The sequence below is a fragment of the Scyliorhinus canicula genome, chromosome 15 (genome assembly GCF_902713615.1).
Source record: "Scyliorhinus canicula chromosome 15, sScyCan1.1, whole genome shotgun sequence".
Classification (NCBI taxonomy): Eukaryota; Metazoa; Chordata; class Chondrichthyes; order Carcharhiniformes; family Scyliorhinidae; genus Scyliorhinus; species Scyliorhinus canicula.
Window position 1 is genome coordinate 123,894,900 of NC_052160.1, and position 18,097 is coordinate 123,912,996.

Here is an 18,097-nt window from a genome sequence, read left to right on the forward strand (position 1 = left end):
TCCGAGGACTCGTTGAGCTTCCCTGGTCGATATTTAATATCGTAACTATAGGTGGAGAGTTCGATCCTCCACCGAAGGATTTTATCGTTTTTTATTTTGCCCCTTTGCAAGTTGTCAAACATAAAGGCAACCGATCGTTGGTCGGTGATGAGGGTGAACCTCCTACCTGCGAGGTAGTGCCTCCAGTGACGAACAGCCTCCACGATGGCTTGTGCTTCCTTCTCGACTGAGGAGTGTCGGAGTTCTGAAGCGGATAGGGTACGGGAGAAAAATGCAACGGGCCTCCCTGCCTGATTTAAAGTGGCTGCTAGAGCTACCTCTGAGGCGTCGCTCTCAACCTGAAAGGGAGTGGATTCATCCACCGCCCGCATGGCTGATTTGGCGATGTCCTCCTTGATGCAGCTGAAGGCCTGGCGCGCCTCAGCTGACAGGGCAAATCGTGTGGCCTTAAAGAGTGAGCGGGCTTTGTCCGCATATTGAGGGACCCACTGGGCGTAGTATGAAAAGATGAGGGAGGCGCATACGGTCCGGGTCTGGGCCCAGGACTCCGTTCTTCACAACGTAGCCGAGGATGGCCAGTCTGTTTGTGCGGAAAACGCATTTCTCCTTGTTATAAGTGAGGTTTAATTTCTGTGCCGTTTGGAGAAAACGGTGGAGGTTTGCGTCGTGGTCCTGCTGGTCATAGCCACAGATGGTAACATTGTCCAGATACGGAAACGTGGCCCGCAGCCCGAACTGGTCTACCATTCGGTCCATTGCTCGTTGGAACACCGAAACCCCGTTAGTGACGCCAAAGGAAACCCAGAGGAAATGGAAGAGGCGGCCATCGGCCTCGAACGCCGTGTAGTGGCGGTCCTCAGGGTGGATTGGGAACTGGTGGTATGCAGACTTCAGATCCACCATGGAAAATAGTCGATATTGGCCGATCTGGTTAACCATGTCTGCAATTCTGGGGAGGGGTTACGCGTCTAGGAGCGTAAAGCGATTTATGGTCTGGCTATAGTCGATGACCATGCAAAATATTTCCCCGGTCTTGACGACCACCACCTGAGCTCTCCAGGGACTATTACTGGCCTCTATGATCCCCTCACTGAGAAGCCGTTGGACCTCCGATCGGATAAAGACCCTATCCTGTAGGCTGTATCGCCTGCTGCGAGTAACTACTGGTTTGCAATCTAGAGTGAGATTGGCGAAGAGAGGAGGGGAGGAGATGCGTAGCGTGGCTAGGCTGCAGATAGTGAGTGGGGGCAGGGGCCCACCGAAGCTGAGGGTGAGGCTCTTGAGGTTGCACTGGAAATCCAGGCCTAATAAGAGTGGCGCGCAGAGGTCGGGCAGGACATAAAGTTTAAATTTCGAATAACTAGCGCCTCGAATTGTGAGCGTAGCGATGGTGCGTCCTTGGATTTGGACTGAGTGGGAGCCCGAAGCGAGGGCAATAGTTTGGCTCACAGGAAAAATAGGAAGCGAACAGCGTCTTACCAGCTCTGGGTGTATGAAGCTCTCGGTGCTCCCGTAGTCAAAGAGGTATGGCGTGCTGTACCCGTTGATCTGGACCTGCACCATCGAACTTCGTAGGTGCTTGGGGCGGGATTGATCTAGGGTGACTGCGTTGAGTTGCGGGCCGCGTGATGGGTGCCCGGGGAAGTCGTAGTCTTCCGAGTGGGCGTCCGGTCGAGTAGGTGCCGGTACGTTCTGGCGAGCTTGATGCAGGATCGCTGCGCTGAGTTGCGGGCCGCGTGATGAGTGGCAGGGGAAGTCGTATCTTCTGATGAGCTATCTAAGCATGGAGATGCAGATGGGGCCCGTGGATCGCACGTGGTGAGCGGCGAGGAAGGTGGCATCCAAGATGGCGGCCCCAATAGTTGCACGTGGCCGGCCGCATGGTGGGGGTTTGCCAAGATGGTGGCCCCCATGGATCGCACGTGGCAGGAGGGAGCGGAGTCGGGGCGTAGGCCGCAGCGTTTCGGGCCCTGCGGGCCTGCTGGTGCTGGGAGCGATTTGTTCTCTCTACTGGGGAGTTAGAAACTGGGGCCCTTTTCGCGAGGCACACTCTGGCATAGTGGCCTTTCTTCCCGCAGCTGCTGCAGGTCGCGGATCGGGCTGGGCAGTGCTGCCGCGGGTGCTGGCTTTGGCCACAGAAATGGTAGGCTGGGGCAGCTGAGTAGCTGGCTGGGGCAGCAGAGTGACTGGCTGGGGCCGCAGAGTAACTGGCTTTGGTAGCTGGGGGGCCATGCGGCACAGGGCTGGGGGTGTTGTTGGTCGGGGGCCCATGATGAGGTCGTGGGGTCTGCGGGAAACGAGGTGAGGCTGCGGAAGGAGACCTCCATAGTGGTAGCAGCCTCCACAGTAGTATCTAAGTCCTGGGCCCCCTTTTCTAGCAGTCTTTGGCACACATAGTTCGATCTAAGGCCCGCTACGAAAACGTCCCGCACAGCAAGCTCCCTATGTTCAGCTGCGGTAACAGCCTTATAATTACAATCATTAGAGAGATTGTTCAGTTCACGTACAAACTCGGCTAGCGTTTCTGTAGGCCGCTGACAGCGAGTCGTAAACACGTGGCATCGCCAGCGTTGCGGTGTAAGAACCGCCCGGATTTAGCTGTGTGGAGATTCTGTGACTTACCCTCGCATGCAGTAGGCTGAGCTTTTGTTCCTCCATTGTTTCAGCGCTGCTGGCTTCTGCCAGGAAGGCCTTAAAACATCTCAGCCAGTGGGAGAAAATTTCTTTAGCCTCTGCATCCTGCGGGTCGAGTTCTAGGCGTCCGGGCTTGAGGGCTGCTTCCATAATTTACTTCGACTGTTTCGTAAGTATATTAAATTGATGGAACCATCAATTATACGGACACGAGCTTGTAGGATTAGAATAGCGTTTTTTTTTTATAAATTTAGATTACCCAATTATTTTTTCCAATTAAGGGGCAATTTAGCGTGGCCAATCCACCTACTCTGCACATTTTTGGGTTGTGGGGGTGAGACCCACGCAGACACGGGGAGAATGTGCAAACTCCACACGGACAGTGACCCAGAGCCGGGATCGAACCTGGGACCTCAGCGCTATGAGGCGGTTGTGCTAACCACTAGGCCACCGTGCTGCCCTAGAATAGCGGTTTTAATATACTTACAACAGAGCCAGCCTGTTCGCCGTTGAACTTTCGATGAACTGGCCGGCTGGCTCTGTGGAGCCCAGTACAAACTCTCGAGTACTCCCAGAGCTACTCCCCCTGGTGGACAGGTAGTGCAACTGCACTTACAATATCGGTACATATATATAATGGGAACAGAGTGACATTGGTAACTTATAATACCGTGTGAATCCCCTGAAATCGGGGTTATGGGTTAGCAACATGGCGGGGTTTCTCAGGCTTGATAAAATTAAGTTCGCCCTGAGAGGATCAATGTTAGGGTTCGTCTGGAGGTGGCAGCCGTTGTATCGACTTCTTCAGGGAAACCTAAGCTATTAGCAGATAAAATAAAGGGGGGGTGTGGGTTAGGGAATGAGGGGGGTCGGGGAGGTTAGTTTAGTTTAGTTAAGGCGGGTTCAGCAAGAGGAGATGGAGGGACTTGGAATTGTGTGTGTTGTTGGTTGTGGGGGGGTGTTACATACTGAATTATGTTTACATTTGTATTTGTATCTTTTGTTATAAAACCATAAATGCCTTAATAAAATGTTTGTTTAAAAAAAAATTCAACAAGATTCTTAGCTGTGATGGAAACTGCAGTGGGGTGCTTGCCAAAACACCCTATTTAAGACTGCATGCAATTACAACATTTTGTATGAATTGCAAGACACCTAGTTCACATTCATGGAACCAAATTCCAGCGCAGTGACTAGAATGGGACAAAGACACGGGTGCTACTGGTATCTCGCCAAAGTAACTCAATTAATTTTCTTGTGGGTGTATATTTTCTAAACTGTAGTGTGAGAGATTCAATTTAAAATAACCCAGCAGCAGAGTTTTTATACTTAAAAAAGAAAAGGTTTGTTTATTTCACACAATTGTTCTGGAAGTTACTGAAGAAAAGACAACAATACTTTAAAAAATTGAATCAATTCAGTCTTTCCTGCCCGACGTACTCCTGGTCATATTTGAAGTCAAAATGTTACAGTATCTGAAGAGAAGGTTTAGAGGTTTTACAATTGTCCCTGCAGTTGGAATGACTGTCACATATGACATTCTGGCGGTCGCTTTTAAGGGCAGATTAGAAGATACAATCAGGTTTAGAGGAAGGTTTCTTGGTTCTTTGGTTCTCCAGGTGAAATACTTTCAAACTGCACAGTTACTCAAAACAGACCATTAACTATTTTCTGATGCTTCTTCCTTTCTCCCTAGGTCTTGTCTGCTTATCTAAAGATGTTTCCTTGTGGATTTTCTGCTTCTTGCTTTTTACAATGCTATTTGCATGTAAAACTGGATGGTCACCATTATTTTGTGGCCCACACCAGGATTCCGAGACATTTTCCACATAAGATAAGATAGCTCCTTAACCTCTACAGGGATCAAAAGGATCAAGGTTGTTCACACCTCCCAGTAGTTTATCGGTTAATGAACATGTCTGAGGTATGCATCCTGGTCTCGGCAGACGGCAAGATAAAGATGATTGTTATCCACACTTCTGTCTGTTAACTGGAAGCCATTTTCTGAACAGTTTTTAAACTAGAATCATAGAATTTACAATGCTGAAGGAAGCCATTTGGGCCATCGAGTCTGCACCAGCCCTTGGACCCCACTTAAGCCCACACCTCCACCCTATCCCCGTAACCCCACCTAACCTTTTTTTTACACTAAGGGGAATTTAGTATGGCCAATCCACCTAATCTGCACATCTTTGGACTGTGGGAGGAAACTGGAGCACCCGGAGGAAACCCATGCATACACGGGGAGAACATGAAGACTCTATGCAGACAGTGACCCACGCATGGAATAGAACCTGGGACATGAAATTAAAAATGAAATGAAATGAAAAAAAATGAAAAATGAAATGAAAATCGCTTATTGTCACAAGTAGGCTTCAAATGAAGTTACTGTGAAAAGCCCCTAGTCGTCACTTTCCGGCGCCTATTCGGGGAGGCTGTTACGGGAATTGAACTGTGCTGCTGGCCTGCTTGGTCTGCTTTCAAAGCCAGTGATTAAGTCCTGTGCTAAACAGCCCCTTGGAGCTGTGAAGCAACAATTCTAACCACTGTGCTACCGTCCCACCCAGAATTCCAAGGGTTTTTATTCTGCGACTGTCAGAGCAGTTTTTCATAAAATCTGTCATGTCAGAATTGTGCACTATGAGAAGAATACAATTATTCTGATAACTTACGTTCACAATCGGCTACTAATGGTGTCCATTGTGCTCCAACTCCACAGATACTGGTTGGTATACTTCCTTGTGTGAATGTGAAACCTGGATTACATTTGTATGTAACAGTGGTACCCAAACTAAACTCAAACTCAGAAATCCTGTCAAAATTTGCTGAACCATGCTTTAAAGTTGGAGGGAAGGAACAGACATCTGTTTTAACAAAAAAGAGAACATAAAAGAGAAAGGTTAGATGTAGTATTAGTGATAGGATCAAATGTTAAAATGTTAGTATGGTTGTATGTCATGTGAGAGTAGCTTTAAGAAATGGGTGTTTAAGAAATGTACCTTTAAGAAATGAGTGTTTATCAGTGATGTCAGAGTGTGGATGGAGCTGGGCTGTCTGTCAGCTTTTTACTTTTGTTTTTGGCTGTTTGCTGCACGGTTTTCGTTTTCAGTGTTGGAGCTGAAGCCAGACAGAGCAGGTGTACTGTTGATCTCTCTGCCATGAAAAGACTATCTCTTGATCATTTGGTGAATTCAGAATTATAAATGTTCTCAGTAGTGAATGTAAACCTAATGTGCTTCTGTTAAAAGGTGTTTCTTTTGTCTTCTGGATGTTGTTTGGGAAGTTATTAAGGTTCACTTAGTGTTGTATTCTTTGGGGGTTGTATTTGAATTGATGGTTGCTAAGATGTTCACTGTATGTTTTAAAAAGGTTAACTTGACTTCATTAATAAACATGAATAAACATTCATTTGTTTTTTAAAATACTTTTTGATTTCTGCTGTACCACACCTGTAGAGTGGGCCGTGTGCTCCCCACACCACAATCTAGTAAATGTTGTGGGTCAGGTGAATTCCATGATACACTTTGGGATTCTCTAAACCCTGGCCCATAACAGTAAGAGATATAGGAAGAGGATCCGTGTGAGTGAGCTTGCAGAGTCACCACGCATCCGACGGCATCCCGCTGCCAGTAATGTAGTTCCCGGTGCGGTGGGGAATACAACGCAGCCAAAAAACAGGGGGCAGGATTCTCCCAGCCCTGGGCCAGGCAATTCCCGCAAACAGACCACAACACCCCGGCACGCGATTCTTCGCAGAGCATGGTTGGCGCGGCGCTGGTCGTGGGCTGCTCTATGCGGCCAGCCTGCCGATTCTCCAGCCCGGATGGGCCAAGCAGCCGTAAGAAAAGAGCTGAGTCCCGCCGGCGCCATTCTAATCTGCTCTGGGCTGGCGGGACCTCAGCATGTAAGGGTCGGGTGCTGGCCTTTGGGGGGGGGGGGGAGGGGAGGGACGGTGTCCCAACCCGGGGGGAGGGGGGGGGGGGGGGCTCCGATGTGGCCTTCCCCGTGATCGGGGCCCACCAGTCGGCTGGCCGGCCTCTGTGGCTAGGGGCCTCTTTTCCTACGCGCCAGCGCCTGTAGTCCTGCGCCATGTTGCGTTGAAAGAGGCCACTTCCATGCGTGGGTTGGCTCCGGCGCCACTGCGCATGTCCTCATTGGCGCCGGCTCAACTGCGCTTGCGCTGATCCCACGGCGCACAGCTCGTGTCGGGATCTGCAGCTGGAGCAGCACGAACCCCATGTAGGGGCCAGAATTAGTCGTGGGAGCGGATCATTCACGCCGTCGTAAAGCGTAACAGCGTTTACGACGGTATGGACACTCTGCCGTGGGATCGGAGAATCCACGTGGGATTGGCGCCCGGTCCCCCACTAGCGGTGACATTGCGGTTCACACCCTGCACCAGCTGAGCACTGAATTCTCTAAGCCCATGTGAACCACCGGCCTCTGGACCAGGCTTCACATGGACGAGAATCAATGCAGGTATTTCCCAGCACAGTCCTCGCGGTGGGCCAAGAGGGTACCTCTTTAGGGAGTTGCCTACAAAGTGATTCAGAGGGCCACCCAATATCCCACAATGCAAATCCTGCCCACTCCACCCCACCAGATGCCCCCGCATGCCCAACCCCTACGAGAGATCCCCATAAGAGAGGCCCCCACCAGACCCATTACAGAGACACCCACCAGAACCCGCCCCCCGATTGAAAGAGCCCCCCACCACAAGCCCCCCATTATAAAGATCGCCACCAGGAAGCCCCCATTATGTAAACCACTGCCGGAAGCCCTCCATTACAGAGACCCCTGCCTGGAAGCCTTGCATTACAGAGACTCCTAATTGCAAGCCCACATTACAGAGACCCCTGCCTGGAAGCTAGAGAGCAATCCAGACAAAGACAGTGAAAAAAACAACTGCTTTAAAATGAACCTATGCAATACACCTGCTGGCACAGGCAGAGGAAGCAGCATCTGTAAATTGCTAGAAAGAGAACACCACCACAGCTGCGTTTAAACACCAAGAATTTTGCTCTGCAATGCTTTCATTCATATCAATGTGAAATTGATTTTACTAGGATGTGATTGACAGCTTCCACACATAGCTTAGTCATCTCATTTCCCTTCATACTTGAATGGATTTCAAGTAGTTAGCAGTGAAACTAACCACAATATATATAAATATCTGACTTCCCGTCAAGATATGTAGGAGGAGGGACAGCACAGTGGCGCAGCGGGTTAGCCCTGTTGCCTCACTGCGCCAAGGTCCCAGGTTCGATCCCGGCTCTGGGTCACTGTCCATGTGGAGTTTACACATTCTCCCCGTGTTTGCGTGGGTTTCACTCCCACAACCCAAAAATGTGCCGGCTAGGTGGATTGGCCACACTAAATTGCCCCTTAATTGGAAAAAGTGAATTGGGTACTCTAAATTTATTTTTTTAAAAGGTATGTAGGAGGAGGTCGTGCACTAGGTAGCTCCTATCAGGCTGAGTTGTGTTTGGCCATTTTTGCCCGGATCCTGGGTTTTTTGGTGGACAAATTCTATCCATATGAAAGGAGAAGGAACCTATTGTTGAAGAACGTCAAAAAAGGCTGGAAGTAAAAGTCTGCAGGTGCAAATTCTTCAATAGATCTGGATTTTTTGTGTGGCGCCTCAGCAGGGAAGTTGGCAGCAGCGGCTCCGGTGGTTGCAGCCATCCCTATATTGGCAGACATGCTAACTGGGGTACTGGCTACTGAATTTGACAATCACATTGAGAGGAAATGGACAGTGATGTTTGAAACCCTCCGTAAATCGATTGAGGAGGTGCTGGGCCCTGTCCAAGAAAAGTTAGAGAGAACTTTAGGCCCGTGAAGGTGCATGGTGAGGTGTAGAAGGGAGTGGAGATGGTTCTGTCGAGGCTAGCGAACAAATTGCTTTGCTGGAGGCCGAGACCTCGTTGGTGGCAAAGAAAAATAAGAGTCTGAGGGTGAAGGTGGGCGGCCTGCCTGTCAAGGCGACAAAACCTCAGAATCGAGGAGTTGCAGAGAGTGTGGAGGGCCAGAATCCTATTGCGTACCTCTCGCAGATGTTCAGTAAGATGATGGGGGTGGATGGATTGGTGTCGCCTCCAGATCTGGATAAGGGCCATTAAACACTTCAGCAGAAGCCTCGGGCAAGTGAGCCACCACGGGCAGTTATAGTGAGATTCTATAGCTTCCACTAAGAAGGAGCGGGTCCTGGAGTGGGCCAAGAAGAACTGTGATTTGAGTTGGGTTGAAAGCCTCATTAGAATTTATCATGATGTCGGAGCAGAGCTTGCGAGGAGGCGGGCCCTTCAATATAGCTCATTATCTGGGCAGGCGATTGATAATCCTTCTTGGTGGAAATGGCTGACACCAGGTTGACGGGGGTGTGGGAGACCCCTGATTCGGTTGGTCATCTGGAACATAAGGGGATTGGGGGCCCAGTATAAAGGTTGTGGGTTTTCTCTCACCTAAAGGATCTGATGTCTGATGGGGTGTTTTTGCAGGAGACTCATCTGCGGGTGAGGGGCCAGACCAGACTGCGGAAGGGGTGGGTGAACCAGGACCTTCATTTGGTTTCAACCAGGGGTGCAGCAATTTTAAGCAATAAACAGGTTCTTTATTCAGCGGTCAAGGTCATGGCGGACCCGTATGACAAATATGTGATGGTCACTGGATCTTTGGCAGGTACGCTGCTGGCATTTGTTAATGTATATGCCCGGAATTGGAATGATACAGCATTTATTAGGAAGCTGTTGGCTTCCATTCCAGATTTGTATAGACACCAACTGCTTCTGGGAGTGATGTAAATTGGGGACTTGATCTGGCGTTTAAGGGGCATCTTGACAAATACATGAATAGGATGGGAATAGAGGGATACGGGCCCCGGAAGTGCAGAAGATTTTAGTTTAGATGGGCAGCATGGTCGTCACAGGCTTAGAGGGCTGAAGGGCCTGTTCCTGTGCTGTACTTTTCTTTGTTCTTTGTTCTTTGAAGTTGGATTGTTCTAGGCCGAATTGTTGGCTCCTTCGGGGGTGGTGAAGACACTGTTAGCATTTATGGAGAAGATGGAAGGAGCAGATCCATTGCAGTTTATGCACCCGGGATTGGGGGGGGTAAAGAATACTCGCTCTTTTCTCCTGTCCACAAGGTTTAATCTGGGATCAACTTTTTCTGGTGGGTAGGCCTCTTCTCCATTGGATGAGAAGGACTGAGTATTCGGCCACTATCATCTTGGATTATGCCCCACAAGTGGTGGATTTGGTTTTGGAGTTGGGCCCTGCTCAGAGCCTTCCATGGAGGTTAGATATAGGGTTATTGGCGGATATGGAATTCTGTGGGCACATGGGTGGTGCACATCAGATAACCTCTTCACTAATGTGCCCAACAGAGGCGATAGTCTCTGTGATAGTGGAGGGTGTAGGAGACAGCTATAATGGATGGTCAGTGTCATCCTTTGACCCGAGCTTCAGGGTGCCCTGCGTCTCGGGCGGAGAGCTGCTCTCCTCAACAGTGCTCAGCTGTCTGGGGGGCACCCGCTGGAGGCAGGGGGCTCTGGATGGACTGGCCCCATCTCCAGCAGGTCCTGTAAGACACAAGACGATTTGTATGATTATGTTCCCCCTCCGGTCTTCTCCCACCCCCTGCGGTCGTGCGTGGCCTACTCCTTGGGGGGGGTTGCACATACAATGACACCGTTAGACGGTCCCACGCATGCAGCCCAGGGGTTGGGTAGATGGTGCCCTCGGTCGCCAGGGTAGCTGGTGTGGGTGCTGGCATGTGGGGCAGGGTGGGGATTTGGCCGTCCCGGGGGAGGGGTCGGGCTACGAGTGTGTGGGGGGGGGGGGGGTTAGTGCTAGAGGCACAGAGCAGGCGACTCACCTGGCCGCCCTGAGGAGTTTGTGGAGTTTCTTCTGCATGCCAGTCCGGATGACATTGCCCACAGAGCTGACCGCCTCTGCTACCTGCGCCCAGACACGGCAAACGTGGCGCCTGGCGGCCTTCCTCACAGGCCGTGGTACAGGGTCATACTTCTCTCCTCCACGGTGTCCAGCTCAGCGTCCCTGAATCATGGCGCTGCTCTCCTTCCGGGCAGTCTGGTTGACTGGAACAGTGTGTGTGGGGGGAAGGACCGTTGAAGTGCGGCTGCAGCGTGTGACCCTCATGTGTGCTATCATGGGCCTGGGCAATCCGTCACCGTTTTCCATGGAATTGATTATGTTCCATGTGGCGATGGTGCTAGCCCATTTAAAGTAGCAGAAGCAGTACAGCTGTTGCACCATTTCTTCTGTCGTAAAACACCACTGTTTCCACGCTGACGTCGGCACCTAATCTCAAAACTGGAGAGCCCAGCCCTTAATTTCTGAAACAGAGAATTCCGCTGCAAAACCTTTACTTTTTTTTAAGAAAACATGGGGCGGGATTCTCCGCCCTGCCGCCGGCTGCTGAATTCTCCAGTGCCGGTTTTTAGCGGGGGCGGGGATCACATCATGCCAGGCGGGAGCCGTTGGCAGCGCCCCCACCCCCCGGCGATTCTCCGGGCCACGATGGGCCGAGCGGCCGCACGTTTTCGGCCGGTCCCCCCAGCGTGGGGGATCCCACTTTGGCCTGGCCCGTGATCATGGCACACCAATCTGCGGGCAGGCCTGTGCCGTGATGGCACTCTTTCCCTGCATGCCGGCCTGCGTAAAGCTCCGCCATGGCCGGCGCAGAGACAAAACCCCCTGCGCATGCACATGAATTACGTTAGCAGTTCTGCGCATGCGCATTTTACGCCGAAGCAAAGAAAAACAGAGCCCCATTTGATAGCGGGGTCATTCTCGGCACTGTAGGCGCCGAGAAACTGTCTTCCAAACGCGCCCAAAACTGTTTTTTTTCTATTAAATAGTGCCCATAATTTTCAAATCCACCTTCTCGCCTTATCCACATTAACCCTTGTTTCCCTTACTAATTAAAAATCTGTCTATCTCAGCCTTGAACATACTTAATGACCCAGTCTCCACAGCTCTCTGCAGTAAAGAATTCCACAGATTCACTACCGTCTGAGAGAAGAAATTCCTCCTCATATCTGTCTTAACGGGGCGAGCCCTTACTCTGAGATTATGCCCTCTGATCTTAGACTCTCCCACAAGAGGAAACCTCCTCTCAGCATCTAGCCCGTCAAACCCCCTGAGAATCCTATATGTCTCAATAAGGTTATCTCTCATTCTTCTAGACTTCAGTGGGTACAGGCCCAACCTACCCAACCTCCCACATAAAAAAATTCCTCCATACCTGGGATCAACCCAGTGAATCTTCTCTGGACCACCTCCAAAGCCAGTATATTTTGCCTGAGACAAGGGGACCAAAACTGTTCACAGGGCCAGAGGGTGCTGTCTTCAGGGAACCCCATGGTTGGGTGGATTCCCAATATGTGGCGATGTCGGCAATGGTGATGGGGAGATCCTTTTCTTTCATTTTGATATTGGGGTGCCCTTTAGAAATGGTGCCTCAGTCTCTGTAGAGTCGGGTTTGCTGACACTATGAGGCCCCAGCCCGCCAGAGTGATGGGATAAAACATTCCCCCTGCTTTTTTTTGGCAATGCATCAAAAGGCCTTGAGAGAAAACCTGGCTGTTTCTCTCGGGAGGAGAAACACATCTGATATATTTTGGAGGAAATCTCGCCCTATAAACCCCTTAAAACGACTTTTGTTTTCCTGACATTAGAGAAAGTGAGACATCTCAGAGTGATTGTCCACAGATCCCTGAAGGTAGCAGGGCAGGTTGATAAGGTGGTTAAGAAGGCACATGAAATTCTCATTTATTATTCGGGGCACAGAAAATAAGAGCAATGGGGTTATTTTGGAACTGTATAAAACATTACTTAGGCCAGAACTTTCATGCTGTGTGCAGTTCTGATCACCTCATTACATAAAGGATGCTATTGCTTTAGGAGGTACAAATTAAATTTATGAGGATGTTACCAGGGCTGGAAAACTACAACTATGAGGAAAGATTGGATATGCTGGGTTTGCTCTCCTTGGCACAAGGTGGGTTGAGGGGAGATTTGATGAAGAATGCACTGCCAGCGGAGGTGGTGGAGTCAGAGTCCTCAGGAACATTTAAGCGACTCTTGGACAGGCACATGGACAGCAGTAAATTGAAGGGGTGTAGGTTAGGCCTACAGTATCCTCCACAACATCGTGCAGCAGAGAGGTGATGTGCTGGAGGAGGAGGATGAAGGCTAGGCCTGTTGTGATGAGGGCAAACGTGCACGGGACACTCTGAGCCCATGGTAGCACATTTCACCATCCATCTAGGTGGTTCCTGCATGTGAGCTGGCCATTCCATCACAAGATCCTATTGGATCTCTGGGATGACGTGGTGAGGATGGTTGGGGGAGGGGAGAGTGGGGAGCCCAGCCCACGCGCAACATCCGCCCATCCTCCCCAACCCCGTGCACACTCACTGGCCAGCCCAGGCCAGCCCACCCCTCACATCCATCTGACGTGGAGCTCAGAGGCAGATTGTAACAGTGTGAACAGGTGTTTAATGTGCACAAATATTTACAGTTATGTGCCCTAGCCCCTACCACACAACTGTGCCCTGCCCCAGTGGCAACTTAACTGGTGTCTAACTTCCTGACCTTACGGACCCTAACGCTACGTCTAGATGGAACCCCAGATGGTACAGCGGCCTGCTGTAATTCCCGCCTTGTGACCTGAGAATCCATTGGCGGGCGTCTTCTGGGACAACCGGGCATGGGAGGGCCCAGCTGCTGCCCGGGTGTCCTAATTTGGCATGGTAGTGCCTCATTCTGTTCGCTGCTCACCAGATGCACCAGAGACAGGAGGGGAGGGAGTTTGAGTGCTGCAGTGTTCTGGCGTCTCCCCTAATGGGAGTCACCGACACAGGCCCCATCACCTCCTCCTTCCTCGGAGTGCCCGATGGCACCTGGGCTACTCCATGGGATGGTGGTGCAAGCAGAGCTAACCCCTGAGGCTCCCCGCCACCGGGCGCTGCCAGTCCTGGAGGCCTGCTCTGATCTGGACCAGGGTCTAAATGCTCACAGCCATGAAGCACAGAAAATGGACCATCGCCATCTGGGACTGCGCCAGATCACCCATTGATTGTGCCACCACCTTCTGGGTCTGTGTCACATCAGCTGGTCACTGCACCATCTCCCTCGAGGACTAAGTCACCTCCCTCTGTGTCTGTGCCATGTCGGTCAGTGCCTGAGCAATGTCACCGACGTTCTCAGCCATGACCTGCTGTGATTGGGCCACACTCAGAAGTGCCACTGCGATTTCCAGGTGGCTCTGGCACATGGCTGCCAGATGGGCCCGCATCTTCACCAACAAGTCCTGAAAGACACAAGACAAGACACATGATTAGACCGCGGTTCGAGGGGGAGGGGAGAGGAGGTGGTGTGGTGGTAAAGGTGGTGTGGGGGTGGTGGTGAGTGTGCTGGTGAGGGTGGGTTGAGGGTGAGGGTGGTGTGGGGGTGAGGGTGGCATGGGTGTCGCGGTGAGGGTTTGGTGACAGTGGTGTGGAGTGGTGGTGAGGGTGGTGGTGAGAGTGGTGTTGGGGGGATTGACACACGTGTCACGGAACTCAGCGGGACTTCAGTTCCTCGCCAGCGGCCAACCTCCACCGAGGCGATTTCCCTTTCTTCGGACCCACCAACCACATCCAGGGCCCTCTGCAGCCCTGGTGGGAGACTGCAGATGCGGTGGTCCTCCTTCAGTCTTGTCCCGCTCCCGGAGATTATGGTTGGGTGTCTCCTGGCGGCTGGGGGGAGAAACAGGAAACAGAAAACAACAGCGTTAGTCCAATGCATGCAGTCCAGGAGTGGATAGTTGGTGGCTTCAGTGACCGGGACACCCGGCCATGGCGGCCAGTATGGGTGCTGACTTATGGTGCAGGGTGGGGTTCGGCCGCCTTCGGGTGAGGGTGGGGTCGTGGGTGTGTGGAACAGGGGTTAGTGCCAGGGGCACACTGTCACCTATTCACCCTGGCCGCTCTGAGGAGGTTGTGCAGTTTCTTCCTGGATCCGGGTGGTGTTGCAAACGGCACTGACCGCCTCTGCCACCTGTGCCCAGGCATGGTGAACGGTACCAGCTGGTTGCCTCCTTCCAGGGCCAGGATATCGGGTCGACTGCCTCTCCTCCATAGCGTCCAGGAGTGACTCCAGCTCGGCGTCCAGAAATCGTGGAGCTGATCTTGTTGACTGGGATGATGTGTGTGGGGAGTGAAGTGTGTATATGTGGCTGAAGCTTGTCAGCCTCCTGAATGACATTCGTGAATCCGGCAAATCACGCACCATTTCTCATTGGGATCGATTGTGTTCCACATGGCGCCGGTGCTAGCCCCTTAAATCGCTAAATCGGTCTAGGTGCCTGCGCCGGCGTCAACACTTCATCTCTGGATTGGAAAATCCAGCTTGTTATCTACTTTCTGTCAAGATCAATGGCAGAGGATTCAATGGCACAATCATTGTTGAATCTCTCACCATTAACATTGTGGGCATCACCAATTATCAAGAACTTAACTGGATCAACCCAATTAATACTGTGGCGACAACAGCAGGTCAAACATATTGTGCTGCAAGTGACTCACCTTGTTACTCCCAAAGGGCATTCAGCACAAATCAAAAACAACATCATTTCAAATTTATTTTCTGTTGTGAGCAGCATATTCATTTAAGTGCATGAGCTCACATGTGTGATAACTCAAATAGGAGGAATTGAAATGAAAATCGCTTATTGTCACAAGTAGGCTTCAAATGAAGTTACTGTGAAAAGCCCCTAGTCACCACATTCCGGCGCCTGTTCGGGGAGGCCGGTACGGGAATTGAACCGTGCCTCTGGCCTGCCTTAGTCTGCTTTCAAAGCCAGCGATTTTGCCCTGTGCTAAACCAGTCCCTGCACCACCTGAGCTGCAACCTACGGTTTCAAGCATGGCCACACCACAGCTTATAGGGAACATTTGTCAGGTGTGGTGAAACATTCTCCAAATGCCTGGATGGGTGCAACTACAACATTCAGGCTGCTCAACATGTTCCAAAACAAAGCAAACTGTTAGATTAGCATCACATAAACCATCTGAAACAATCACTCTCTCCACCACCCAACACCATGTTGCTACAGAGCATGTCATCCACAAGATGTGGTACAACAACTTGCCTGGTTTCCTCAATAAAACCCTACCACCTAGAACAGGAAGAGTAGCATGGGAACGCAAAGTCCCAAGTGGGTGGCACAGTGGTGAGCACTGCCTCATAGCGCCAGGGACCCAGGTTCAATTTCAGCCTTGAGTGACTGTCTGTGGAGTTTGTATGATCTCCCTGTGTCTGCGTGAGTTTCCTCCGGGTGCTCCAATTTCCTCCCACAGTCCAAAGACGTGCAGGTTAGGTGGATTGGCCATGCCAAAATTTAATAATAATAATCTTTATTGTCAAAAGTAGGTTTACATTAACACTACAATTAAGTTACTGTGAAAATTCCCTAGTCGCCACATTCTGGGACCCAGGAGCTGTGAAGCAACAGTGCTGCCCAGCCCCTTATTGTCCAAAGATGTGCAAGATAGGTGGGGTTACGGGGATAGGGTGAAGTATTGGACCTGGGGAGGTGCTCTTTCAGAGCGTCAGTGCAGACACGATGGGCTGAATGGCCTCTTTCTGCACTGTAGGGATTCTATGATCCTATGAAGTGGTACAGCATGCTGTGATTCTGGAACACCCTACATAACAGCATTAAGAAACTATCTTCATCGCAGACAGCAGTTGCTGAAGGAGGCAGCTCACCACCTCTTTCTCAAGGGCAATTTGAAATGGTCAAGAAGGCAGACCTTGGCAGCGATGTCTACAACTCATAAAAATATCCAGCTGTTCTCAACATTCTTAGATGAGTGCATATAAAAAAACTAATTCCCATTCCTGATCACATACTGATGATGCTGCCACAGGTCCTTGTGCAAATTGGCTGCAGAAACAATCAAGGCTTAACACAATAGAAATTGTCATTGACCGCTGATCAAATTACCAATTCAAAGCAACATAAAAGAACCATAATTTGGATGAACTACTGGGCATCTGGTCACAGCACTAGAATAAATTCCCGCTGGGTGACTTCCTTTGGCAAAGAACAGAACTGGAGAAGAATAAAAGTATTCAGATAACTTACGTTCACAAGTGGCATTTAATGGCGTCCATTGATTGTTAGCTTGGCAGGTACTAGTTGTTGTACTTCCTGGCTTGAATGTGTAACCATGATCACATTTGTATGCAACACTGGTGCCCACATTAAAGTCAGTTAAAGTTGTGTTATCATCTGTTGAGCCATGATGTAAAAGTGGAGGAGATGCACAGTTACCTGTTAAAAAAAAAGTTAATTTCATAGTTTCAACATTCAATAGCACTCTCTCTTCATGATCTGGTTATGAAAATGTGTTACATAAAATATTAGCTTATCGTATCACTGGTTTCACATATATATTAAACTTATTGAAAATAGCACCTTTGTTAAGAGAAGGACTCTAGCCTGTAGCAGTAATTATGTTCTATTTGCGTAGTTCTGTTAGATCAGCTTTATGGAGGCACAGAGGGCGATATTTTCTCAGAAAATGGCACGGGCTGATGATGAGTGGGGAAAGCGGCATGTAGAGCGCCAATGACAATTTTCACACCATATAGAGCGGCAGTTAGTGCCAAAAATCTTGCCTACATGGGTTCCATACCGTATTGCTGGCGGACAGACACTGATTCACCCATCTGGACTTCACCTCAACACTTTAATGATCAAGAGGCCACAATTAAAGGTTGCACCAGCTTACAGCTAGCACATGTGCCATTGAAAAGTCATGGCTGCAAAATCTAAGAAGCATATTGCTCCGAAATTCAACAATACCTCCCTGGAGTGCCTGCTTGGCACAGTGGGGGCCCGTTGCAATGTGATATACCCGCACTATGGTTGAAGATCTGCACGTAGGATCACCAATCCAGCATGGGAGGCGGTGACAGTGGCGGTCAGCCCTAACACCTTGTTCAAGAGGACAGTCATCCAGTGACGCCAGAGGATGAATGACCTCCATTCTGCCAGTGTAAGTTATTTTCTCATTACTCTGGGCAGCACGGTGGCACAGTGGTTAGCACTTCTGCCTCACAGCGCCGAGGTCCCAGGTTCAATCCTGGCCATGGGTCACTGTCTGTGTGGAGTTTGCACATTCTCCCCATATTTGCGTGGGTTTCGCCCCCACAACCCAAAGATGTGCAGGGTAGGTGGATGGGCCATACTGCATTGTCCCTTAAGTGGAAAAAATGAATTGGGTACTCAAAAAAAAAATTTTTTTAATTAATTTAAAAAATCAAATTTCTCATCATTCTCAACTCACACACTCAGGGATCTGAGGTAATACCTGCTGAAGGGAAATCACAACTTGCTATCCCACACACATCTCCCCTGTGGGTTGTGTCCTTATCACCTCACTGAT

At 50.2% G+C, this 18,097-nt stretch overlaps 1 protein-coding gene across 3 annotated transcripts in view; it reads right to left on the reverse strand.

Annotated features, from left to right (window-relative positions):
- The window catches only part of LOC119979068 (complement receptor type 1-like), a 333,444-nt gene that overhangs the window by 276,165 nt on the left and 39,182 nt on the right, over window positions 1–18,097 (reverse strand). For all 3 annotated transcript variants that reach the window (XR_005463633.1, XM_038821049.1, XM_038821050.1), the window contains exons 2-3: window positions 16,792–16,980; window positions 5,307–5,498 (exon numbers count right to left, since the gene is read on the reverse strand). Coding sequence is in view for 2 of the 3 variants with exons in the window: in XM_038821049.1 (XP_038676977.1) it covers window positions 5,307–5,498; window positions 16,792–16,980 (381 nt within the window). In the remaining variant the exon portion in view is untranslated. The remainder of the gene's footprint in view (window positions 1–5,306; window positions 5,499–16,791; window positions 16,981–18,097) is intronic.